General features: G+C 41.0%; 1 protein-coding gene across 7 annotated transcripts; it reads right to left on the reverse strand.

Annotated features, from left to right (window-relative positions):
* Positions 1-101: 101 nt before the first annotated feature.
* Positions 102-27,767, reverse strand: ctnnd1 (catenin (cadherin-associated protein), delta 1). 7 transcript variants are annotated; one of them, XM_023268673.3, is made up of 23 exons: positions 27,676-27,767; positions 20,936-21,083; positions 18,775-18,849; positions 18,553-18,678; positions 18,045-18,340; positions 17,761-17,839; positions 17,379-17,569; positions 16,864-17,119; positions 15,695-15,766; positions 14,700-14,850; positions 13,342-13,543; positions 9,813-9,930; positions 8,966-9,122; positions 7,089-7,106; positions 6,694-6,759; positions 6,391-6,518; positions 5,005-5,155; positions 4,710-4,905; positions 4,413-4,600; positions 3,726-3,773; positions 3,506-3,585; positions 2,606-2,660; positions 102-2,213 (listed from the first exon to the last, which is right to left on the reverse strand). In XM_023268673.3, exons 2-23 carry the CDS (start codon positions 21,074-21,076, stop codon positions 2,155-2,157), a joined length of 2,853 nt encoding a protein of 950 aa, XP_023124441.1. In that variant the 5' UTR covers positions 21,077-21,083; positions 27,676-27,767; the 3' UTR covers positions 102-2,154. The 7 variants fall into 7 exon arrangements, with proteins under 7 accessions (XP_023124441.1, XP_023124442.1, XP_054865838.1 ...); XM_023268674.3 differs by lacking the exon at positions 27,676-27,767 and adding an exon at positions 27,391-27,669; XM_055009863.1 differs by lacking the exon at positions 27,676-27,767 and adding an exon at positions 27,391-27,669 and having other exon boundaries at positions 2,564-2,660.

The following is a 27,767-nucleotide window of genomic DNA, read 5'->3' on the forward strand; positions in this document are numbered from 1 at the left end:
GGACGCACAAAGTGAAACCTGTACTATTAATCAGTGAAGCTGCTACTCCTTGATGCCTTATACAACAGTGAGAGCAACAAAGAAACAAAACAAAACAGATGTGCTGAGAAATCATTTTCTTTTTTATTAAAAACATTATTGCTAGTTACATAATTCATTCATAAATGAGAATGTGCAACTTTAAGAGCCAAGGCAAAGAGATTAAGATGTAGTCCACAATCTGATTCTTTCCACTAGTGTTCCAGTATCTGATGAGTGTGTCAGAGGATTTTTTGTTCATCTAACTTGGTTTGCTTTTAATTAAGACATGAATGTTTTCAATCAAACATAAAGACTGATTGCATATGCGTTCACCCAGAGCACCGAAAACAATTAAACCCAAATCAACAAAAAAGAAAAAAAAAATACAAAAAAACCATCACATTACCATAACAAATATTCTCTTGTATATATAGTTTAAATGTGCTTTTTCAATCTCCTCTTTATCTAAATTGGAAATTCTGGCCTCCTTACCCTCTTGAAGGCAACTTGTTAACTTGAGAAAATGAGGTGTCCTGTCATGCTAAAATTGGCATGAAAAACAAACAAATGAAAGGCTTTTGCTTAAAAAAAAACAAAGGAAGAGAAAAAAAAAACACACATTATACCCCCATAGTGCTTCTTTTAATAATCCACTCAGTAAGTATCTACATCTCACTCGGCACTAAGAATATGCATTCTTCTACAAAACAAGCATGGTACTAAAGAAACGTGGGCAAAAAACCGACAATACTGTGTCAACCCCAAGTACTGTTCTGTAGTGTTAAAGCCAGGTAGGCTGTGGGTATGTAAAGCAGTACATTATACAGGACTCAAGAGTTTCATACCTTAAAAAAAACAATTCCAACAAGAATCAGTTCCTACATACAAGTTCACATACTCTTGCAGAACAAAAAACTGCTGAGTTCCGTATACAAAACACCTAATGTGTAAGCTGGTTTGAAACATACAGCTTTACTGGTTACCCTGGTAACGTTGAACACACCCATCAGACCTATCCTGAAACAGCGAGGCACTCCAGTTAGCACACTGTTAAAGACAGACTTTTTATGTACACATTCATAAGATTATAGACCTGCAGATACAGGGAAATGCACATACTGAATCCTGTCAAATCTCGCAAGTATTACATTTCACTGAAAGATCACTTTAGAAACATATTAAACTGTCGATTCCAACAAGGTAGAGAATCTTTTGTCTTTATTTCTATCTGTACAAATATCCATACCAAGACCTGCATCCTTATATATTTGAGGATCACAATCAGTTACAGAAAATGCAGCATATTCATGCATCTTGGCAATGGGCTGTCACCAACACAGATTGCGTATAAAATAAAGCAGATGACCATTTTTCAGTGTTGCTGCTGGAAAAATAAGAAGTGAGTGTGTCATGTTCTTGCATTCAGCATTGGCAGTCGCGGCAGTAGCAGTGTCATTTGGCACAGGTACAGCACAGGTACATAACTAACGGTACAGAGCAAAGCAAGTAGAGGAACAACCACAACCAAAACAGAAGCAGAAGCTTTTACACATTATCTAATTAGGTTGATTCTCAGTGGTAGGAAATTATCTTTTCGTAGTGTGTAACCATGAGAGAGAAAAATAACGACACAGTCCCTCGATTATTTTCAAAACCGAGTGTCACATGTAAAATTTTAGCAGAAAGTGTCCTGCTATGATCCCAACAGTTCCTTTTAATTAGTTTCATTAGTCTAAGTCTACCCTCCAACCTCCAAGAAATACAAAAGTTCTCGGGTGAAGCCACAGTTCCTGTCGAAGAGAGAGCTTTTAGTGTCGTCCAGGGAAGTTCTAGGTATTGGAGATGTAGTGTTGAGGCCACGGTCACGTGATTGAGTGGTTTTTTTTTGGAGTACAGAGACTCGCAGAGCACTAAGTGGTCATAGTGTCATGTCTAGTTTGTCCACAGGGAGCGTAGATCCATGTCAGTTTTCTGTGTGGTTTCATTAGTTTGACAGCTGCAATGCAGGAATGTAACAGAGAGAGGGAGAGGAGGGAGAGAAGGGAAGCTGCAAGAGAGTGAGGAGGGTCAGAAGAGTGAGATTTAAGGATCGAGTTTAGTCCATCGGTAGAGTAGTGGTCCCCCATTGTCAGTTCAGCAAGGGCAATAAGTGGGAGGAGGCTGTCGTCTTGTGATGCACACAATCAGTTTTTCTGCAAGAAAAGAAGGACGGGAATTGATCATGTGGAGCGGCTATTGGGAGGCGATCATTCCTGGGCGGAAAGAAAGTTTTTTAAAAAAATACAAAATACAAAACACAGTAGTGGCTGTGGACAACAACATTACCACATGTTAGACGAAAAATTAAAAAAAATCACATCTCAGGAGCACAAAAGACACTTTTCACCAGCAGGGGGAGCAAAAAAACAGTCCAAATACAGTACAAATGGAAGCTCACTGGCCACTGGTCACTATAAAAACACACAGTCACAGTTCCTTAAAGGCAACTAAGTTAATAGGCCATGCAGTGAGGTGAGAGAAGCAGCCGGTGGGACACACATACCATGCGCTGACATGCAGTGTGACACAGTGGGTGTAGCCTAACCATCGTAAGAATCCATTAGAGGCAAGGAGGCCTGCCTCTCCCCATACATCCCTCCCTAGGAAGGAGAAAGACAAAAATAAAGAGAGGAGGAGTGTGTGATAGATAAAGAGACAGATAGAGTCCGAAAGGAGACACAGGAAGGGGGATAGAGAGACAAAACACGGCAAGGAAAGGGTTAAATAACAAGAGGGTTTTAGTGTGAAAATCCAAAGAGTTGAGTAGACATAAAACACGGAAAAGGAAGAGGAAAAAGAAGAGCAGAAGAAAAAATGGAAGGAAATAAGGCATCAGATACAAAAGAAAGATGTTAGTTCAATGTTAGGTCATGTTTCAGGGGTAAAGAAGGACACCTGTGAGAAATTATGTGCAAAACACATATCAACCTCTGTGCGTTAACAAGACATGCATCAACATGCTGTGTGTGGGTGTGTGTGTGAAAACATGTCCACTCACACGATAACATTCTGGGAGCTCAAAGTGTGTGCGTTTCTTGCACATAACTAATAATTTGTCCTCACCATTTCCATCTGGTTATTCAATAGAGTATAAATTATTCATCTTTGCTGCAGCTTAAAATGAAAACTAACGTCTGAATAAAGTGGAATCATTTCACAGAGGTGATCAGAGGCACTACAGTAGCTTCATATCGTGTTCTGTTCAAACCCAAAAATATTTAACTTGCAGTAATGTCAAGATGAGAAAAACATCCGAGAAGCTGGATCCAATGCAAATTTCACCTGTATCGCAAGCTCTTACAGTTGCATGTTGGTTACGAGAGATGTAGGAAGAATGTAGCAGAGTTTATGTTAAGTAAAAGGCAGTTAATTCCTCTTAAGGTGCAGTCATGCAGCGTTATGTGTGAAGAAAGGTGTGGTGTCTGGACATGTGGCCAGTGCTTACCTGTACTGCATCTCTGTCAGCAGGTTCGAGTGTGTTATCCAGAGTGTTCCTCCCCCTCTGGTCCAGTGTGGAGTAAGCATCTAAAGAGGAGCAACTTGTGTTAAGTAGATGTATGCCTATGCTTTTTAAACAAATATCCTTAGTTCACTGCACGTCAATACGTCTTCTTGCTATTGTGATAAGGGTAAGTTATGTGTGTGTTCTCCATTTTCACACTTGCCTGGTCCTAAGTCATTCATTGGAATCATTTCCCGGTCGCCTTTGCCACCTGTGTATTAAAGAAACATTACAACAGTGAGTATAAATATCACAGTTTCTCTGTAACATTAAAGGTTTCGGTTCCCTCAGAGCTAACAGCACAGACCTGCCAAGCACAGCAGTGTGTAGGTGCCCGAGTGTTTTGTAAGTGTTAGACTACTTTATCTTACTGTGAGAGTGGGTTTGGGAACTTGGAAATAAATACCCAACAGCTTAAAAGTGCTCATGACTATTTTAAAAGTCAATTTAAAGTGTATTGCAGTGACTGACAACCACAGTTTTTAATATTTAAAATGTCCCAGTGTTGTAAACCCTTAAATGTCTTGCATTACAAGCAGGTTGAGACATACAACTCCTATTTCTCTGAAGACTACAAACAGCCTATAATCATATTATGCAATCAACTTATAAATTGCAACATAGAGAAACATGCAGAGGAATTGTCAGGAGAGGTAATTTGTTGAAACACTGCTACAGTTGGCTTAAAAAGGGAGGTCTAAAACTTGAGGAATATGATGGTAATAAACAAGTCAGCAGACCTGGTATACCGTGCATTTTTGGCAGACAAATACCAAAAGATATACCCAATACAAAAATGCTATTTAAAGAAATAAATCTCGGTCTTTTAGAGCTTTGCATGCTTCCTGACCTTTGTCTATGAGCGGCAAAGTGCTGTCCTCATATCCACCGTTGGCTCTGTTGCTGGGAGGGTTTAAGTTCACCATGAAGTCCGTCTTCTTCCAGCCATCCTTCTCCAAAGTGCGTCTCAGCTCCTTGTAGCCCCACACGGTCTGCAGCACCAGGCCAGCTCCACGCACCTCCCGCTCTGAGCGATTACTGAGGACAAGAGAAGCCAGAAGCAAGTAGTTACAAATTGCAGTTTCATCATGACGCAACTTATAAACTTGGTCAGAAAACTATCGAAAAAATACGTATCAGCCCTTACCTATCCTTGTTTATGAGCACCAGTCTCTCAATTCCTTGTGAGGCTCTCAGAGTCTTGGCTGCTTCCAGACTGGAACCCAGCACCTCATGGAGCGTGCTCAGTACAGACACAACCGTCTCCTCTGACAGCGCTCGCACCGGCTGACTCTGACCACCACCGGGCAAGTTGGCCACCAGGTGAGGCACCGCGTGTTTACCTGACAACATAAAGTGAGTTTAAACATTATGACGTACTTAACTACGAGTCCTGATAAAACAAATTCCTCTAGTACACCGTAATTACAAATGTAGCTCACCTAGCAGATCTCTGTTGCGTGCATCTATGGCCAGGTTACGGAGAGCTCCAGACATCGCTCGGACCACTCGGTCATTCCCATGTGCCAGCAGCTCAGTCATCATAGGTAAACCCTTCTCCTGACGCAGCAAGGCACGGATGTATCGCCCATACTAAACAGAAACACACATGTATGGTATTCTTACTGATATAGGAGCCCAGGTTCACTGTGGTTTTCGCTGTCGAACACCTCTGCCTCTCCTCCAGTGGTCAACCTTTCCCTCTACGGTGACATCTGAATGGGATTTTCTGGGTAGATTCCTTTTGCATGAGGTACCAATTAGCTGTACCCTTGACCACCTAAATCTACTCTCATATATATTCATAAAAAGAAGGTGCATAAAGGGCACTTTTTTGTTAAATTTGCATGAAGTCAGCATTTTGGGGATAAGATAAAAGTTAACTTGGGCTGCATTTACACTGGACATGTACTGGAGTTTGAAAGCATGGTATTAGATGTCTTTTACAAGGACTTTGAAGGGGCATGCCAACTACCTCCACAGTGCTATGTCAGTACTGGAGAATGGTCTGGTTGCACCTCACAATTATTCTGCTATAGGACAAAAATTCTCTGACTTGATTATACATATTTAAAACAATCTCAATTGTCCTTGGTGGTACTGAGCCCAGGATGCAACAACTGTGCCTCTGCAAAATATTGCAGTGAGGAGAGTCTTGCTTTGGTGCAACATTTGCATGCAGATAGGCGAGAGCTGGCATTAAATTGGCCAATTCACAGAAAGAACTAAATTTTCAGTAAAACTTGCCATTTTCAGTGTGTCAGTTTCTAGTACGGAGGTTGTAGTTTCCCATAGTGAAAGTAAATGATTGTACAGAGATAGCAGATGAGAAAGAGAACATGGAGTGAACTGCACTGTGGAAACGACACCCGTTTACTTACGGTATACATCAAGTAAGTCAGACCACACATCCAACATTGTTATTCCACTAATCTTTGTACAGCTGTGTTAACCTCTAAGCCACAGTACTTAAAAAGTGTAATTTAAGACTGGATATGCTCTCTTGAACAAACAACATCAGAATTTTGTATCTGCTGCAATTATGTGTGTATTTTCAGTTAGGAGAAAATCAGAGTACTGCTAAGTTAGGCCAAGAAAAGGCCACATATATTAAGTCATAGCACTTCTGGAAAGGGTTGTGTACTAATGTCCATTCCCAAAACAAGCTTGCATATGAATAACTAATGTTTTACAAGCTCATCCTGTAGCATGCTATAAGAGCTGGGCATCGTGAATACGTGTTTGTTCAGATTTCATGTGTATTACTCAGCATGTGGATTGCTAGTGATGTAAAATGTAAAATGATGATAATGGATGGCAGTTCTTACAGTCCAGCGACCAGCACACAGATTCTGAACAGCTCCAGCTGAGGCTTCCAGCACAGTGGGGTTCTTGGACTCCTTTAGCAAAGAGGTGTAGATGCGAACCACCTCTGGCTGGTACAACAGCTCATAGCCTACAGGGAGTAAGGAGAGTGTGTGGAGCAGAGCAGGAGGAGAATGATGGGAAAAAATGTAGAAAATGCAGCAGAAAAGAGGGAAAGGAAGAACAAGACGGTTATGAGTGAATGCATATTTTCTTTTTAATGCCATACAATACAGGAAAGAGGCATCCATTGAGCCTATGCTTACCTTTAGCAGGTGTGGTCCTCTTTGGAATGTCTATTACCTCTGCAGCTGGATCCTCGTCTTTCTTTCCTGGAAGCAAACATCAACAAAGTCTTAGAAACACACCAGGACAGTCTGATACCAACTGATAGCTACATTGTTAGTACACCTGTTCTAGTTTGGTTAGATGTATGCTGTCAAGGGCGAAATCACAATTTAAAAAAAAAAAAAAAAAAAACATCCTGAGATGCATTTTCTCTACTGCGTATTACACTATAGCTCATTGACAGTGACAAGGAGGCATGCATGTTAGTACAAATAGTCTTTCACCTGTTAGCTCAGCCCCTCCACTACTACTTACACTACGACAACAGGCAGCAGAAGCATAGTGCAGTCATACAGAGGTAAAGAAAGCTTACCTTTGGAAAACCACTCATCTGTAGCCCAGCCGAACAAGGGAGACGAGAACAGAGAGGAGGGAGGAGAAAGAGAGGAGGGCAAGGAGAGTGGCAGAACAGGAGGAAGAGAGAGCATTTAAGTAAAAGGAAAGCAGCCATAACTGAGCCACCCAGTTAACATCTGCTTATATCCCAACGCTGCCACCACACAGAATCAGCAATGTGACATGCCAGTTATGAAGGCCAAATAAAGCAAATGGAAGGACACACCAGTTTGTGTAATTTCAGAGTCACATTGCATTGTACATTAATATCCACATCATTTACTGTTGTGATCTATTTCTGTGCAACACACTTAAATATTACAAATACACAGATAAACATTTATTTAGCTGATTTCCAATGAGCTGAGACATTTTGTCTTCCTTAGCTACTACTTTGATGCAATCTTCCTGCGTTATATCACAATTTTTCTATTCACAAGTCTTGTCTGGCACCATTTTAACTCACAGCACAACTGAGTATTTCTTTTTGTACAAACTGCTATTAAAAAGCCATGAGTAATCAAGGTTCAAAACAAGGTTCTGCATACATAACAGGAATTTTTTTGCAGAATTTTAGAGCTAAAGCAATTAACTGACATAGAAGAAAAAAATGATTTTGGTTTTGATCATCAATTCATCGTTTCACTTATGACAAAATGACAAACATGATTTCATTTAGCTTTTGAAATGTGAGGTTGCTACCATTCTCAGCTTTTTTTCTATTATAAACTGAGTATTTTTTAGATTTCAGTAAGTTTTTGACTGCTAGTCACACAAAACAAGTAAGATGCTTCCTTGGAATTTTTTTTCTTGCACCATTTTTGGCATTTCATAACACGTTATAAAGTGACAGATGTTTTTTTTGCTTTAACTCATCATTATGCAGTAAATGTTGATTGCATGATGTAATGGCTATAGAATAATGGCAACATCAGGATTTACACTGGTTCACTGTAAGCCTAGCTTTCACCATGCAATTCTGTTGGACACACAGAATAAAAACTACCAGAAAAATGAAGACTGGACTTAGAATTTGAAAAAACATTCAGACTATGTGTGGAAACAAATCTACATGGCAAAAGAAAAAGAGCCCTGTTGTTGGAGGAGACAAGTAGGTGAAACTGCGGTAAGACAGGAAGCTCTCGAACAGGTATCCACTCTACTGAGAGCTCAAAACAGACATTCTGTTGGTTTTATTGCTACTAGATGTGTAAGTAACAAAACCTGTGCACTTATGAATACAACTGGGTGTTTTACGCTTTCTTTATCGAAGCACTAAGATCAGGATTTCAGTTTCAGACTGGGACTCTTGCAGGTGTCTGCTCCAGTGGACAGCACACTTAGAAAGATAATTATGTTTATTCCCGGGTACATTGTTAGCACAGCTAGTCTAGGTCTTTGTCAGTTCAAAACTTTATTTCTTTATTGCTCCTTTTATATCAAATTAATAAGAAAATGTCTGTAACAAATGAAACTACCATTGCATTCATATAAGTGTTGACTTCAGTGAATATCAGTGAATACTAATCCTCATAGTAAAATAACTTTATACCATTGACAATACCCAAAAACAGTAGCCAGTTGAGGAAAAAAATCAATGCTCTCTGTGAAACACAAACAAAGCACAGCAGCTGGAGAGAGGATGAGCTTTCCCTGAGGGTGAGGGGGGAGTGGAATTGTTAACATTCTTGTTATAGTGAGGCCTTTTGTTTTGTGTAAATGTGTGCGTTTGTGTGTGTCTGTGTGCCAGTATCAGTGTAGTGAAACGGTGTTGTCAACAGTGACATCACTCCAAATGCTTTTAATACCGCCTGAGCAAAGTATAGTACATGTCTCTCTGTTTCTGATACAGACCTTTGCTTTTCCGGGAGCTGAAGCAACCACCCTTCTGGCTGGAGGGAGGAGGGCCCTGGTTGATGGGCACAGCTTCTTGGTAGCGCTCACAGCCGGGAATCTCACGGTGCACGTGATAAGACAAGTTCCTCAGCAGACAGACGCTGTTCTCTATCAACTGCAGACATGGAAATAAAGCAGTCAGGTGGACAAACGACACTAGCTAGGCTTACAGTGAACCAGTGTAAATGCTGATGTTACCAACACTAGGGAAAAAAGTGGCGCCACATACTATAGACATTTTAGTACTAACATTTTAAATTTGTTTTTGTTCTTGTCTATCTGTTCTATAGGTGTAATAAACACAGTCTAAAGTTCAAAGAAAAAGTCCCTGAAATTTTGTTGTGCAACTGTGGCAACTGAGTCACTACTAGCTAGTTTATTTTACAGAATCTAGTTCCTGCAAACTGTGCATTTTTGGCATTTATGAAAAAAAGATATGTACAAGAAAACAATTTTGGTGAAATATCCTAATTTTAAAGTCAGATTTGGCTGTTTTTCCGCAAAAACCAAAAGTTACACTTGATTAGTTCAAAAACCAACAGAAAGCCGACAATTGAGTGGTTTTGTTTTGTTTCTACAGTTTCTTAATATGATCAATAGTGTAAATTTGGCAATTTAATAACAAGTCTTTCAAACTTGCCTGTAGTTTTCGGGGTTCAGTTGGTTAAAATCCCAAATTAAGCCATATTAACTCTGATTCTCACACTGCGTGGAAGCATGTTTAAAAGCATAAACGTTCATTTATTTACTTTATTGAATGAATGTACCAAAACGTTTAATGTCAATCAATAACTCTTCCACTTACCTTATTGTCCACATCTTTACAGTCAATCTGGGACTGGACAATGTACATGAGCGAATCGACCAATCCTGTGCACTCCCTCAGCTTCCTCCTCGCCTCACTTCGCTCTGAACTCACATTTCTTTAGACAAGAGGAAAGTTGAGTAGAGGAGAAACAAAAGAAAACACGGATTAGCACTGTCGGAGAAATACATGAGTTAGTTAAGAGGTTAAAGGAGGAACGGAAAGAGTCAGTTTTACAGACGACAAAAGGATTCCAGCACATAATGCTTGAACACACCCCCAAGACTTGTTTGAATGAAACTCCTGTTAAATCTACTGCTTTACAAAGAGAGTACAGTCTGACAAGGTCAAGTTACATCTCTGGACTCATTTCTCCAATTGCTCTCTGACTCAGTGCCACTTAGAGATCTAACAGAACTGGATGGATGGAAAACCGAGACCCACTTAGTCGATGGAGTAGGAATGTAAAGAAAGTAGCATGAGGGAGAAAACTCAGTGGCATGGCATTCAGTCTTGGTCTTTTGTGCTGGGCTGTTTTTCCCAGCGACAGACACTCCCTCTGACACAATACCAGGACAAATTCCCTTTTACAGCAGGGGGCACCGATTCCACTTCACTGCATATTTCAGGAAATGTATCTACATGGTTGAGCAGGCAAACATTTATAATGAGAAAAAATGCAGACTACATTAAACTAGGACTGCAGCATAGAAGAGAGGCCCAGTTTCCCAAAAAAGAGTAGCTTTAAATTTGCTAGGTTTATGAAAGTCCTTGTGTCAGGTGTGCTCACCGATAGAAAATGTTCTCTGTGCAGAGGAAGAAAGTGAAATAAAAAAACCTGAAATCCAGGGCATAAAGGAGGCACTCTAATTAGAGCAGCATGGATTAATCATTGTTAGACCTTTTGCTTCTTTACCAACCTTTGATATAAAGCAATAATGAGCCAGATGGGCAGGCAAATATGATTGCTGAGTTCACTGACGCAACTTTATACGATTTCTGAAGCCATAAATTTCTGTCTACCATCTGCTGTTTGCAGCACTTGACAACTACAGAAGCAGCTTTCATTGATGTCCACAAAGTGAAAAGCACCACATTACTAGTTGGAGTTAAGCATAAAATCAAAAGGTTAAGTGTTACATTACGTGAAACAGTGTAAGAGTGTACATTAGCTTCCTGACTTTCCTTACTGAAAGCTCAAACACGCAGTTTGTTACTCAAGTACTTTTTCATTAAAGACGAGAAGTTCTACCTTTCATCTGTGTCAAAACTCCAGACTCTATTCATGCTTAATTCATTCATGAAGCAAAATCAGAGATTCCTTTTGTGTACTCACCTCTAAAGATAGAGCCCCAAATTTTTGTGTGATTACAATATTTAAATTTCTGAGCCATTTTGGTTCAAGATGAAACAATCCCAGGAAAAAAACTGGTACAGATAGTGTTCTGCTTTCAGCCAATTTATATAAAGTGATGCAATTCAGTCACTCTGTACGAAATCAAAATAGCCGTCTCAAATTCACAGTAGAGGATGTTTTATAAACAACTTCAGATTATTTGTGTTAAGAAAAGTGGCCACAACAAGAACAGAAGCTTAATATAAACTAATTAATAATCACTTTTCTGAATGGATTCAGTTACATCTAATGATGATCAAAATTTTCTTCCATTTCTTAGATTTAAAGGAAGCAATGCTCAATGCTGTTCATGAATTTCAATCAATTTATCAGCATCTATAAACACTTCAACATACTGTGTATTAAATGACACCATAGCTCTTCCAATTCCAGTGTCTACTCATTTTGAAGTTAATGCTGTCCAGATGATGTCTGTGAATATCAAAGTTTGTGACTGTTCAAGATTATTCATGCATACTTTTCCACACCCGCAAGTCAACACTGTAATTAACCGTGTGGTCGAGGGGAATGCATAGATAAGAGAGCCACAGACCAGAACATACTGTTTACACTGTATAAGTCAATGCCCCACTGTCCTCTGTTGGCCCCTTCCCTGTAAACTATGACATTCCCTTCTTGGCCCTCTCCTGATCTCTCACAGTTATTGTGGGGTAGCAGATCTCTTTAATAAATAACTGACATTTCACCCAAAAGCATTTTATTTAAAATTAAATTAGATATCCTCTTTATATTTGGTAGTAACCAAGAAAAGGCTTCCAACGGTCACAATAAACCAGATGCATCATTTCCTTTACAAGCAGACTTTTGAATATGATAAACCTGCTTGGAGCTATTGGTGCATACTGACTAATATCTTGCTGAGGGAGTCCTTCTATCAAAATGTATGTTTCTACAGTAATTGAACAGATATTCAGAGGTTTTCTCCTGGGTTGAGAGTAGGCTTTGGGGGTTGACTACATATGACAATAAGCACGGTCTGTCCACATACAGTTAAGGCAATGGGTGTGTTACCTTATTTGACAGATCTGTGCATTTATTGCTTTTTTTGTGTTTGTTTTTTTTAAATATTTGACAAAGAAAATAACAAATAATGCATGAGTAAAGAAAAACCTGGGTGCGGCAAAAACTCTCTATTTAGGAAAAACCCTGATATTAAAGAGGGAAAGGTGTCTGTAAAATCTAACATTAGTCAGAATTTTAGGGGAATTTCTTTGGCGTCTCTGCCACTTAAAAGTGTACAAAGATCAGACTTGCATGAAGTTATTGGTGCATACTGACTTTCGTCTTTCTGCTAAGAGAGTACTTTTTATCAAAATGTACTTTTCTCCAGGTATTAAACAGATATTGAGGGTTTTTCCTGGGTTAGGAACTGGCCTTTAGGGGGTGACTGTGCAAGAAACTAAGCATGATCTGTCCACAAATAGTTCAAACAATGAGTGTTTTACCTTATTTGATAGAAATATCTGCATTTTTCTGTTATGTCGGGCCATTTGAGCAAGAAAATGCCAATTATAGTTGAGTAAATTAAACATCAATTCACAAATCTGACTAAAAGCCTGGCTAAAACCTCTTGGAGGCGCACCAAATATCTCTCTATGCAGGATTCCCTGACATTAGAGGGTAAACTGGATGTAAAATCCGGGATTATTCAGATTTTTTTTGAAAAATAGTCTCCACTATGAAGTGCACAAAGATTTTAGATGTTAAAAAAAGAGGTATTATTTTAGTAAATGCAACAGGTCTAACAGGTAATTATTGTTACTTCCTATTAAAAAATGTTCATACCACCAAATTTCTTGGTCAGCAGGACAGTTTACTCTGATTTAAGGAGACATATTACATATTTGTATTCAGACTGTGCCATTATTCTCCATCTTTACTTGAAACCACTCCATGATGCATTTCCTGCTCTTCTGCTCTGTTAACTCCTCATTGCTTCCTTCCTCCCTCATACATCCCACAGCTCTGTCAGGCTGTTGAACTGGCAACCTTCCACTTTCTTTTCTTGTCTACATCAACCCTCCCTCCTTCCATCTCTTATATTATCAGCACCAGCTAGGCAGCTCAGATCTGCTCTCTTATGTTTCCCTGCTTTCTATCTTTGCTCCTTACCTCAGGCAGCCGGCTGTGTTGGTGAGGGCCGTCTCCCACTCAAGATGTCTGGGCTTGCAGTTTTCCTCGCCACCTCCTGCTCCGTTACTCCCTCGCTCCCAGCCTGAATGGGGCACCATCACCTCGTCGGATAGAGCATGCAGTGCGTGGTCCACGATCTCCATTTTCACAGAGTCATGGGATGACAGGTTCCACAAGGTCCCTGGAAAAACCACAGAAATTGTTAAATTCCAATTATGTAAAAATGTCAGATTGAATTATGAAGCCTACTGCTACTCAACTGTCCATAGAAAATGAAAAATTAAATGCTGCAGCAGCAGTTTGGTACATGTTTATTCAGTTTGGAGGTGAAGTGTATATACTATCAACACAAAAGGTCAATAGAATAAAAAGCAACCCAAAGATCTGAATTATTTCCTAATATCATAAGTAATAGTCTCTTTAGATGTTTTACATTTTTCTATATAAGCATTTCAGACAGTCACTCTCATTGGTGGTCATGTTTAGTTTGAAGAGTCACATTGGGAACCACATTATGAGCCCTAAAAACATGTAGCTACTTTCAGGATGATTTGACTGCCTTTACTTTCAAGCTCTTATCTTGTTTTTTATGAGGGCTAGCAGATACAAGCTGTCTTGTTTTTCTCCAGCACACTCAATGGTATCCAGATCTTCCTTCATTATATTGTAATGCTAGCAGTGTTTTGCAATATTAGCCTTTATATCAAAGGAAAAAAAATCATATTAGGAAATTGTCACATTTTTATAGGTATGTTTGGGGTTTATTTTTGATATGTGGGAAGCTTACATTATGAGACAGTAGGAACTTTGTGAGCTATTCAACTGAAAAGCAAAACAAAATTACTAAAAGTAGTAAAGATGTTACTTTCGAGAAGTTTGATCTGACCTTCTAATGTTAGTACTTGAAAAATGTACAAATACGTAACAAACATAAGTACAAAACTCTGGTTCTGCTTTTTCATGCAACTAACATTAACAACATTGCATATACATATTAGTATCTATGCAAAGACTGCATTGCATGAATCTCTGCAATGAAGAAGCAAACACGAGTAATGGCAGTGGAGATGGACACAGGTTGCAACTGTGATTAAATTTAATGGAAATTCAATATAAAATTTTGGTGCCGACACCTCATCATAGAGACAAGCACCTAGAATTGTGAAAGGTCAAGTCTTAAAGTGTCATTTGATATTCGCCACATTTTGCTGCAAGAAATTTTTTAAAAGCAATTCTACTGAGAAGAAGGGCGGTGAATCTGGACACAAAGAGAGTCCATCAAGCTCCAGGGATTAAACTAAAATCTACAATTTACCTAGAACAAAACTCAGGCTAACCTGTGATAATGTCAGTAAGATCCTGGTCACGGGTCTTCCTCAGCAGCCTGATCAGAGCCGGCACTCCGTCACAGTTCTTGATGGCAATCTTATTGTCTGGATCTTTGCCATATGAGATATTCTTCAGTGCTCCGCAGGCTGCGTAGTGAACCTGTAACACAGACGCAACAACAGCTCAATGAGCCATTAGTCAGGATGAAGAACCACTACAAAAGAGCATTGATTTTACACACATGGACTTGGAATAGCAGCAGTAGGAGACAGTGTCATGCTCTTCTAACTGCTAGATTGTACTTGAACACATTACATGAGTTGTGGCTGTCAAACTCATAGAAGTAATTACTGTAATTAATGGTCAATTAAGTTGGACACATTTCTTATACTTTCACCATAAAATTATTTTAATGATATGTTTCGAAAGACATCTGTTCAGTATAATTTAAAGAAACTGCATTCAGTCAGTAAAACCACTTTCAAATGTTAAGAGGATGCAGTCGCTGTCTGAACCATTTGTCCAGTCAGCAAGTTATCCAACACACACAAGCTTCCTAACTTGTCACTGGCCATGAGCATGAAATGTGAAATTAAGATGCTTATTTGCTCCCGGAGTGGAATGCATGATGTGGTCTGTCTGGTAATGCCCACTCAAACATCAGCAAAACTTTGCCACAGCTAAGCCTAAATGAAAGGGAACTACAGAAAACCCACAGAATGTTTTGGCCAAAACCATATTTAGCACAAATGTTGACCTCCAGGATTTGACCAAGAGAACTCAAATACATTCTGCTTATTTCTCATTCTTTTGGTATTAGGAGTGAGTCTTAAGTTCACTTTGTCCTGACAGTTTGTTTCAGGCCAACAACCTGTCTCTGGATTACGTAAGAGATACACTACATCCCTTAAGCCTCACTTTTTGCCTGCCTAGCCCAAGCATAAGAAACTTGTAGAACAGTAAAGAGTGAACAGAAATCCACAGAGAAAAACAGCAAACTGACCTCTCTGTTTGGGTTGTCAAGCATAGAAACCAGTGCTGGAATGCCTTTCAGGCGACGCACATCAGACTTCACCTGCAAATCAAAAGCATGAATATTAGCTGTGATGTGAATGTTGATCAGATCAGGTTTAATGTATTTGGCCACTTAGGCTGATCAAAATTACGACTATGAAAAACTAAAATATGTACTAATGCAAAAAGAAATTAAGGAAAGAAAAGCACATGGTATGAAGAGAAATGTCATAATATTCCATGTTTTTTCAGGTTATTAGCTTTTACTTTATCCATATGATTACAAAAGCGCAGCTACATGTTTTACTTCAAGTTCTGGTCCATGACATTCTCTTTTGTGCAAATTTTCAAGTGTTCTGTATATTTAAATAAAACAGAACACGGGTCAAGAGCACATCTCATCCTCACAATACACAGATAATGTAGTCTACACTACCACTTATGCGTCCTCCCCATTACACAATGCCTATTTAAAAAATTCATTCAGGTCATGCATCCTGAGGCACCAAGAGAACAAAATCCCCTGAATACTGGCAACCAAAGAACACATATGAAGCATTCCAACTGCAAACAAGAAAAAACAATGTAATATGAGATAAAATATAAAACACACACAAAAGGAAAATTTCCTTTAATGTAAGGTCCAACTATTGTTCTGTACTGGTAATACCTGTCCCCCACTGAACCACCCATATATCCCACCTAAACCCACCCATGAAGGACCTCAAGTACGTAAGTGACACTTACATCCAAACTGTTGCAAACATTACACCTGTGAACTGACAAATTTGCAAACAGCAATGTTGACTGACACTGAATCCGAAATTGTTCTCATTAATCTATAAGTGGACTCTAAAAGCATATTTCCAAAATCATAACTAGTCCCAAATCAGAACTAGCTGTCATAATCTGCCATCTACTCCCTGACAACAAGATTTTACCCATCTATTTAACACCTAAGTCTTAGACCCATACCGGTACAACTTTCTACCTCACTGTCTACGTGCCATTAGAAATGCCTAAACCATTCTTAGAACAAACACTAATCATGATCTTGAGACTTAACTACTGATTGAAGTCTACTCTGCTGTAAGCTGCAATTAATGTCAGCTTTAAATTAGTAAAAAAGAAATGAGTTGGTATGTGTGTACCCCTTACTTTATCATTCTTATAGGTGAGATGCTGCAGGTATGCGGCTGCGTTGCTCTTGACGGGGTCCAGCCTGTAGTTGAGCATTGCGATGACCTCTGGCAGCTCTGGCTGACGCCAGCCAGAAGGACCAGGACCTTTCCTTAGAGTGCTGTCCAAAGAAGCCATGCTCCCTCTTTCACCCTGGGCCAGCGGCGCTCCTCCACCCCAGTAGTACATGTCACCTGGACCGCTCATGTCGCCATCCAAGGTGCCTTCATAACTCCTGCAGAAGGTAAAGGACATTTATATTTTTATTGTTTTAGATTTTCAATGACGGACAGGAAAATTAATGCTAAGAGAGAAACCGCTACGTCATGTTTACAACAACAAGGCCCAAGATTAGCAACAATAAAGATGACTTATTGTTTGACATCGCCTATTTGCCATTTGCTAGATGACTCACAAACACGACATATAGTGCATAGAAGTAAAATATCGATCTAGACAATATTCATCCTTTAAACCACGATGAGTCTACTTACCCAGTCCTGCGAGGAGGCCCATGTGGGAAAGCATGGTGGTTGCGGGGCACAGTGCTGTAGTGCATTGGGTGCCCCATGCCATAGTCGGGCTCATCGAAGCCCATGCTGCGCTGGTCATCCTCTAGACCGTAAGGCTCTGGGACAAATCTTGGAATAGAAGACAGCTCCATAGCACTTCCCATACGCCCAACCTACACATATACCAGAAACAAAATACAAAATGTTGGAAGCTACACGTCAACTACTATGATAAATGTATGCAACAGTTTCAACAAATCCTGCCAGCAAATCATCAAATGTAGCAAGTGATTCTTAAAGCGTCAGCAAGTGAAAGCAAAAGTGAAGGCATCAAAGACAGTGATGCAATGATTGTTGAACATACCTGTGGCTGAGCAGCATAGGGATCCAGCTGGTTCCTGCTGGGGGCTCTGTAGCTTGGATCCAGGGTTCTGTACCCATCTCTGAAAACAAGAGGGAAAAGTGATATCAACAAGGCTTAAACTACATTTCTACAACTCTACAATTTCATTTTGCCGACGCTTTCATCCAAAGCAATGCACTTCTGAGAGTAGACACAACACAAGCAAGGATCTAGTCAGGACAAAACTCTATATAATTCTATATAAAGTACGCTAGCATAAACATGAATCTAAGCAAACACGTTACCTGTAGCGATCATCCATACGAGCTCCCCTGTTAAGGCTTGCGTAGGTCTCAGATGGGGGTCCAGCGTGGTAGTCATCGTAGCCTGCTGGAGGGCCGTAATGGTAGTTGCGGGGCACAGTGTGAGTAGGATAGTCCATGGGCACACCAGGACCACCAGGGCCCGGCCTGTAGACCCGGTCCATGGGTGTAGTGTAGCCGGCCATACCCGTCACAGAACCTCCACCATCGATGGAAAGTGTGTCTGATACGGAAGGGATGACTGTACGGGTGGTGGTGGTTTTTACCACTTTCTTTACCTTAATGACCAAAACATGTGAGGCAGGACACAAGACATCAATACAGAATATTCACAAGCATGTAAACTTGCATGAAATTGTTCAGTAAATCTTGCAAGAACAAACTTATTTCTTTGTCTTCTTTTTGTCTTCTCTTCTCATGCCCTTTCCATAGTGCTTTAAGTTGCACACTTTGCAACAAGCAATTGCTCTCATTTGAATCTTATTGTTACCGTGGTTTCTGTGCGCCGCGTAGTCCCATCTTCACTGGTCTCCACGGAGACAACAGGTGGCAACTCCTGGGGGTCCTCCTCCACCGTGTACGTCTCCTGCACCATCTGACCAGGCTCCATCCTGAACTGCACAGACACATTTCAACATAAATCTCAATGCGCATGGTCACTAGGAGTAAAAATGAAATAGCTGAAATAGAAACGGCTCTGAAAGATGCTTACGTGATGTGTCCCGTTGATGTAACCCTCGTTCAGTTTCAGCCTCTCTATGTCTGCATCACAAGGAAGGCGGCCGTTCTACAGACAGAAAGAAAATACACGTGAGAGGATCCAACACACAAACACGCAGATAAGAATGAAAGTATGTATTCTTGAACAAATACAGACATCACACCAGTGGCTGAGCAGCTGAAACCTTCCAGCCATCTAGAGCGGCGTCTTACTTGTGTAAAATACAAATAAAGAGCCAAATTTGAAAGCAACTTTCATGGCCCACATTTTCAACTTGTGAGAATTAAAATTCCATTACTTCTAAAAAAGATAGAATTTTGCACAAAACAAGTATGCTGTTATTAAAAAAAATGCAATGAAAGTTAGTGGCTGTTGGACATTTTAGGTTTCAGGTAAATAGCCTGAACTCCTAAAGTATGTAAACATGCAACAGATCTATGAATGAATGTGAGGGTGGAATGAACACAGACAAATATCTTCCTCACGTACGCAGACACCCTACGCCCTGCCTGCTCAGGAGTGGTGATGGGTGTGGTGCTCCTGCCTTTCCAGCCACAGAGGGAGCTCTATCTCTACTGACACCTCTGCAGCTTAATACTAAGGGGATAAATGGGGCACAGCCAGGGGGCAATTGCTCAACACTAATTCAGAAATTAGATGCAGCTGTGTCACATGGACAGAAATGTTGTATTCTCAGATTAAAAAAAGCAGAAATAACTTGCTCACAGCAGGAACTGGTGAGAGGTGGAATGGCACTCTGCCCAGATAAAATGAACAAGACATAGATTAAGCAAATAAACACACTCTTTAGGTCAGATCAGGGCTCAGGCAGAGAGAATAGTAGAAAGTGTCAGGCAGATGCGAGCATGTGGGAACCTGTCGATGATGACTGAGGTTGTGTTGCACTGCCTTGGGAGAGTGGCAGAGGCATGCCGAAGCCTTTGGGCTATGTAAACACACATACACATACACAGCAGTGATAAGAACAAGCACAGGCTACATTTTTTAGCCTGCACTCACTGTAACACACACACTGCTTATATTTCTTATCAGTCACTAAAGTGACCTGGGACTGTGACATGTCCTGGTGAAGGCATGCCTACATGCAAGAGCAACAACCGACAGAGTTGACTAGTTAGTCAGTGAGTGGGACACACCAACTGTTTATTAGTGTGTTGCAAGGGTTGCCTCAGGGCCAAAAGTGTGTGCATGTGTATGCCAAATTATTGAGGCGCACCAATAGCTGCACATGGCACTAAGGAAGGAAAAGAATGAGTGAGTGTGGGCGTGTGTGCCTGCATGCCTGTCTATGAGGTGATCTCAGAGGATGAAGTCACTCTGAGTTGTCTCTAAACCAGGTAACTGAATCACGCACAATGAAGAGGGTGCGTAAGCAAACACAGTGTAACACGCTTATGAAACAGACTCAGACATCAAGAGTTTTAGTGGGAATACACAGCTGGATCCTGTTCACTGAGGACCTTACACCACTGAAAAAGCACTGAGGGACGTCCTCTTCATACCAGAATCAAATCCAGCAAATTGTAAGTGGACCAGCTGGCTGACAGTTGTAACAAAGATAAACTCTTGATGACAAAAGTCCAATATCACAACAAACCAAGCAAGACATTGCTCTGCATGCAAACACCTATGGACAAGTCAAGACAAACAAGATGGTTGCACTGGGTTGGTGGAGGGATGTGATGAGGATGGAAGACTTATTTTAAATATGATATGGACGGTTACTGAGGAAACAGAGCAGGAAAAGTGGAGGATGGGGGGAGGTGCAATAAAAAGCTGCGAGGAGAAACAGAGGGTGTAAATTACCTCCTCAGGAAGAGTTGACTAATAAGTTTTTCAGACATTTTATTTGACTAAACTTGTATTCTCTGAAATTCAAGCTGAATTCAAGCACATAAGAATCGCTTTTGATTAAGACCCCAGAGGAGGTGTGTTTCACCCCTGGCGTTGTTTAAGTTTTGCTGAAATCCAGCCAGTCCGTACAGGTGACGTGGAGATGACCATGAAGATGACTTTGGATGAACTCACTCGGATCAAGGGTGAATTCGAGAGACGTTTTGATGGAAAATGTGCAAGAGGGTAAGATGGTTGGTGGTAGTGATGGTAGGGTCGGGGTTCTTTTTGGTGTTACCTGCATGTTGGGGAGGGGGCGGGGCAAGGTGCCGGCACACGACCTCCGCTCCTCCTCCAGAGCTCGGCTCAGCATCTCAAACTGCCTCTCCTGCTCCCGCACCGAGGCCAGCAGGGAGGCTGTACTCGCACACTGCTCCATTCACACGCTGAGAGCAGAGGACAGGACAGGGTCAACACCAGAGAGCAAGAAGAGACTCAACCAACACCGGGAATTTATCAAAGAACAGACAGAATCACCCAAGTACATACACAGATATAAAGAAGAACCCTGGTGCAGTGCACATTAGGGAATGCACACAGTGAGGAAGTGCTAATCAAGTGGATATTTAGAGGGTAAAAGGCAGCTGGAGCTGTCACAGAGCAGCAAAGCAAAGGAAGACAAATGAGACGACAGAGAGAGAACTAGAGAGATAAAGAAGAAGCAAGTACCAAGAAAATGTGACTGCAGTCAGGACAAGAGCAAGACTCACTGCAGGGACGAACAGCAGACAAAAAGAAAGAGCTTACTAGCTGAAAATTAATCTAAAAAGTTCAAATTCAACAATAGAAGCAAGCTGCCGTCACTTTTTTAGCACACTTCTTTCCCTACTGTGATGCAGGTTTAAAAATAGTGAGATGCATGACGAGAGACAATTACAGCATGTTTTCAGCTGCCGTGCGTGCAGCTTGTTAGCACTTCTTCATTCCAAAATGCAAGGAAAGTGAGAAGAAAAAAAAGGAGGCGAAGGTGACAGTGCCACATTAGCAGGTTATACCAAATTTAGTAAGCCAGAGTTGTGTTGTAGTGTCAGTGTGTGAAGCGCAGGTCTAGCTTTTGTTATAATACTGAAGTAGTTGGTTTTTTTCAAAAGTCATCTAAAAATGCTTTAACGTCTAAGCATATGCTACATATAAAACGCCATCCATGATGATTAAACACACAACAGGAAACTAAATTAGCAGTATTTTTCACTGTGACTGCTACTATTTCTACAAAGTCGAAGATACAGGAAAGTCAAAGAACCTGGAGGGGTTCAATTATCTTTTTTGACTTTTAAATAATAATCCACAGTAAATAATGGCAGCATCAACTAGATTTACAGTATCAAAAACAATCCAAGTAGTCAAAACAAAGGGCTTTCAAAACTATAATGTCCTGATATTAATGTCAGACTAAAAGGACATTTTTAGCATTTGAGGATTAGATTCTGCTCTACTGTGCCTCTTTGCTAATAAATATATTTGCTAATTATATAAATGATAATAAAACTAATGATATCAAGAAATATTAAATACTTTAACAGCAACTTTAAATTTCATTTTGCCTCCATCTGGTTAAAAAATAGACTATGTGGATCTCTGACAATGAAACATTAAGATAATTTATGCATTGGACTTTGCTTATCAGTGCTTTTTGTTTTACAAGTTGGTAGTATCAGTCTGCTTATCCTACTGTACTTTCATCTTTCCCAACACATCCAGCTTAATAATTATTCAGACGTGACTGGAGTGCATGAAGCACTATACAAGAAACTTGAAGGGAATGCACACAATTTGCATTTCAAAATAACCAGCAAAACTATACAACTGCCGATCATGGGAGCAGTAAATCGCATCAAATGTGCAGCCGCAGAGAAAAATGCTTGCAACAAATTACGAGGCGTCACTGAAAAGGAAAGCAGTGGGAAAGTCGGTTTTTAAATCATCAACCTGGACTTTTGGAAGGACATGCAACTTAACACATGCCACAGCTGACCTAAGCCTAAATTACAGAAAGCATGGTAGAAAAGCAAATGTCCTTCCAACCCTAAATTAGGAGAATGACAAAATACTTTTTCTCGAACTTTCACCCTTCAGCAGGGACACTGGTGAGGGAGGAATGAGGAATCTGGGGAAGATTACTTGAGCCGTGTCTGTCTAATAACGGACTGACGTGAGCGTGGCTCATCTCCAAACCAGGGCAAAAATCATTTTCTACTTCAAAGTTCACTGACTCATGCAGATCAAATCTGCTCTCCATCCGCACACACAGGACGGCCTGAGTGAACAAAGACTCCTGTATGAAAGTCTGAGCGTGCACACACGCCAGCATGAGTGTGTGTTCACATCTGTGTGAGGGCGAGGGTTTGTGTATGTGGGTCAGAGACTAAATAAAGGTGGCAAGTGTGTGAGGCTGACACCACTTTTATCCTTGAACACTCAAACAGAGCTGTGGCTACTTTTGGTGAAGTCAGTGCCGCCTGATTTTTTCTTTTCCATTTGCTTGGAAAAAAAACGCAGACATTTGTGGACAAAAGCATACATGAGCTGCACAAAAGCACACACACATCGCCATTGTCATACATTCCACAGTAAGATTTAGCATGTCATATCCTGTCTCAGCTGTTGGAAGCTGTCCTAATAAGGGAGCCCTTCACTCTTTCACTGAGCTCCTCTCATCTGTCTCTGACACCAAAGTTTTTTCTTCAAGCCTGGAAAAGGAGAGTGGGCGCCACTACTTTTACTTATCCAATTCCGACAGGGCCTCAGTGCCTCTTTCGTGGATAACATTCACAAACTTAAAGATGCCTTCGAACAATCTCAAGTGGGTAAATGAACCACCGATGTAAAGCTGTCTGTGTAAAGAGTGGGATAAACCTCACTTGCATACCAAAAGTTCTTTTCTGAAAACCCAAACAACACATAAAGTTAACTAACTACGGGAGAAAGCTACAAAAAAATGTTTGTTGTGTCATGAAGGTTGCCTACAGCAGCCATCAACTTTTGCATTAGAGACCATGAAAAGCAGTGACGTGCTGATACCACACATCAGATAAGTCAACATACCACAGTCTGAGATATTCTTTGAGGCTTTTTCAAAAACATCAACGTTTCTCTGAGAGTATAGAAGAAGACAGTCTCTTGTGCCTCAGTGCAACAGACCATCAGACCCACACAACCTCTAAAGCTATGCAAGTCCCACCACTAGCATTCTTGTGGCAGGACGCAGTTCTTCGTGAAAGTTTTAAATGGCTTTTGCCACTTAAAGTCTGGACATTAGATATTAATCTATATTGTAAGGCCATTACTGGCAATGTTAAATCGTATTTGCTAATGGGATAGACCTAGAATTACACCGATAAGCCACTTACTACCCTGAGCCAACACACAATCGACATGTACACACACTGGTTGTGTTCATGAAACATGGAAAACTCACTCACAGTTTCTTTGTCTATCAACCAGTGACCAGAATTGTGGCTGCAGTGTATTTCCTCATTATCATATGCTATCACTGCCATTTCAGTGACTTAGTCATTGGTGGCTGTGGCTGGCTGACATGCATTCAGGTCCAGCCTGCATACACATACACACACACACACACACACACACACACACACACACACACACACCCACACACACCCACACACACACAGAACACAGCTGAGGTGAAGCTATGGTAAAATGCTGTTGTGGCTTGGCCATGGGCTCCGCTGACTCAGCCTCATTTGAATGGTCACACAGAGATTTGGCCTGTGTGTGTGTTTTGTGTTAGCCTTGGCCCGCATCCAACTACTGCCGCCTTCACCATCCTGACTTGAAACCATGAAAGTCCCCCCACCAAAGAGAAACTCCCATGTGGCGTACAGCGTGTGCACAATGTGGCGGCTACAGAGAGAGCGCACATTCACACACGCCCACCCACAATCACATTCACTCACACTCCATACAGACTTTTCAGGGACCTCAGCAAGGCCAGCTGTCGAATCTACACGACACCAGCTTACTATTCTTAGTGAGGAAAGAAACATGCAGATTCATTTAAAGGGAGGAAATCTGAACTCCAACTCAGGGCAAAAGAGAAATCAAAAATGAATCAGTGAGTTTAAATCTTCCTGGAGCGAGGAGATCTATAGATATGACAATAATAAAGAACATTGGTCACTGTGATAAGATGTTCAAGTCTTACATGCAACATCGCAGGTAAATGTAAAAAACTTGCACAGAGGAAAACAAACAATAAATACATCTAACTTCTTGGACATAAAGTGCTCAGAGACAATACATTACCTACCCCTAGTTTATCTTGTTTCAAATAAGGCAATACTTAAAATCATTTGTGAACATGTGATTTACTTGTGATAAACTATTTATTCAGTTAAATGTAAGACAATATTTAACAATTCCCAGAGCCCATCTTGAACCCTCCTGGCAGTCCAACATAATAAAGTAATAGAAAACAGATAATGAAATCTGTTTGTATCTTTTCTGTAAATAAATCATTTCTGTACTAAAAACAACAAATAGGTAAATTAAAGTTTCTCCTCAAGCTGAGTGACTTCTACCTGCTTGGCCATTAAGCCCCATTAGTAGGAATTTAACTCCAGTCACTATATTCTCGACAAGGTGAGTCATAAAAACAATAACACATTATGTACTTATCATGAGTGCTCAGAAAGCCAATAAAAGATAATATTCAGTCTGTCACTTTGCTGTATAATATTGGCAGGTCTGATCAAGTCAATAGAGGACAGCTCTGCATCTACTTTAGTCAGTGGTGAACCACTTGCTACCACGATCACAAAACACAGAAATTCAGTGTTACATATAATATCTAGAAGTGCATGCAAAAACGTTCCTGTCCAATCAGTTTATGACAAAAAGGCCAACAAACTAAAAACCAGTGTTCAGCTGTTGGTAAAGATTTACTACTGGTGACCACTTCACAAGGAAATTGGTTTAGCTTCTCCAGTGAAGTTCATAAAAGTGCAAAGTGACTCTAAACCTTTCCAAGGAATTAGGCACCGGCGCTGAGGGAGGGCACTGTCCAGCAGCTTCACCTCGCAGCTTCTGATATTTGTGCACTTCGACTTCACGCTGTGTGAACTCTCCTGCATCTCAGAGCCAACCGACGTGCTCTATTTTCAAATAAAAACAGACTTTAGGTGTGATTGCTGGTAATAGAACGGAAGAGAGACAAATGGAGGGAGAAAGAAGGCAGGCAGGGAGGAGGAGCGAATATAATAAAAACCCCAGCTTCTGTGTGTCAGAGGGACACACCCATGGTGCGCTCTGAAAGCCCGTCATTACAGAAGCTCACAAATGATAGCCCTGCTTAAAACAACTGGCTGAGCAGCAAGACTTCAGCCCCCACAGACAACACGGCTCGGAACAAATTCTAGGCAGCACAAGAAATGTCCATCTTATGAGTGTTTTTCTTGCCCCTCCTTGTTGCGTCTTACAGAGGGGACATTTCTGAGCACTCAGCTTGTCCTAACTTGTTCACAATCTCTTCCATCTCTGTTCCAGCAGGTCAAAGCAGACATGCCCACAGGGTATGTACAGGAATATGTCTGGTATGTCCATGTTGCACTGATCAGCTGACTATCAACCAAAAATCAGCAGTCAGTTACTGTACACAGACTGTCAAACACTGTCTCAGTCTGGCTGATCCTGCACTGTCATTGTGAAACGAGTTTTAACGTCAGACAGGAACAAACTGAAAGTATCAAGCTCACTCCATAAGTGTGGCGGACTCAGCCAGGTGGCTCTGAGTAATATTCAGCCTCTGTTCAACACTGACAAAACTGTAAGCTGAGAAGGTGTCTCCGTTGCAAGCCTCTACACAAGGGGCTGAATAATGAAACAACAAACACGCCTGCCACCTTACCACACCCCATACATCCAGACCCACACAACAGGTTCTTGCTTTCCTCCCTGGCTGCTCCACCACCAGCACAAATCCTGCCTCCCTCCTCTACCTGGCAGACCACATCAAAAGGCAGCTGCTGGAATGATAAACAATGAGTTTTCACAGGAGACTCCCAGCACACAAAAATGAGCAAAAACCAAAAGCAATCTGCCAGACAACATAGAAATAATCACATCTTGCGAGTATAGTCACCTGAAACAATCGTGAAGTCTCAGTGTCCACGGAGAGTGGGCGTTTCAGGTGTGACACAGTAAGAAATTGATAAGCAGAGATTGGACTTTGACTCCCAGTGTGGCGGTCTGTGTCAAGGCCACCACTTCCGTGTATGCTCACCTGTCCTGAAGGCCCCCTAGCTGGTGTAAAACTGGGGGGAAATCCAGCTATTATCTTGCTTTTTCCACGTTTACAGCCATCCAACAGAGAAACGTGTAATGTTACATGGTTATACACCTCCCAGCCACTCAAAAGCTACACCATTCATGCACTATATTTCCTTGTTATCACGGTATAGAGTTACCCGTGTTTACATTTAGCACTTTTAAGCACATTTTAAAGTTTTTTCAACTTTCCCCACTCTCTATACAAGTTATTCATCAAGCTAACGAACGCAATACACCAACGCTAACTGGGTTAGCTTATGCTACGTTTGCTAGCATGCTAACGCTGCGTTCACAACAAATCAAGTTCCATAAATGTAAAAAAAAAAAGTCGCTCCTCTTTACGCCTACAACCATTCCCAAACACTTGTACCGAGCACGAAACGCCAAAAGACGGGTCGTTACCGATTCTGGAGACTGTTAGGTCTGTTTTTCAAAGTCCATAAGTGTTTGCAATGAGGATTCAGGCCTAGCCGCTAGCCGCCGCTGCTCCTGCTGCTGCTGCTGCGGGGATACAATCCAAAGCTCGACCAGCAGGAAGGAAGGAAGGCAGCGAGGATCGGAGAAGAAGCGAGTTGGGGGGAAAAAAACGCACTTCGGTGCGTGTCGAAGAAACACCTGAAAACTGAGCAAATAAACAGTCCACAGCGGAGCGAGAACACTCACAATGAAGACGGAGAAAACACCCACCTATGTAATTTCCTATCTTCCCTCCTGCCTCCGCTTGTTGTTCACTTGTCTCTGCTCTTCCTCTCCGCTGGGGGGGAGAAGGTGGAGATCAG

This window comes from Amphiprion ocellaris, chromosome 4 (assembly GCF_022539595.1).
Source record: "Amphiprion ocellaris isolate individual 3 ecotype Okinawa chromosome 4, ASM2253959v1, whole genome shotgun sequence".
Taxonomy (NCBI): domain Eukaryota; kingdom Metazoa; phylum Chordata; class Actinopteri; family Pomacentridae; genus Amphiprion; species Amphiprion ocellaris.

Excerpts from the sequence above, each read along its gene's own strand:
- ctnnd1 (XM_023268673.3), bottom strand. The coding sequence starts at position 21,076 with ATGGAGCAGTGTGCGAGTACAGCCTCCCTGCTGGCCTCGGTGCGGGAG. Across the intron at positions 17,120-17,378 it reads GGGCCTCCTCGCAGGACTGG|GAGTTATGAAGGCACCTTGG; the intron begins GTAAGTAGACTC and ends TACCTTCTGCAG. Across the intron at positions 9,931-13,341 it reads AACACAGCCGGCTGCCTGAG|AAATGTGAGTTCAGAGCGAA; the intron begins GTAAGGAGCAAA and ends TCTTGTCTAAAG.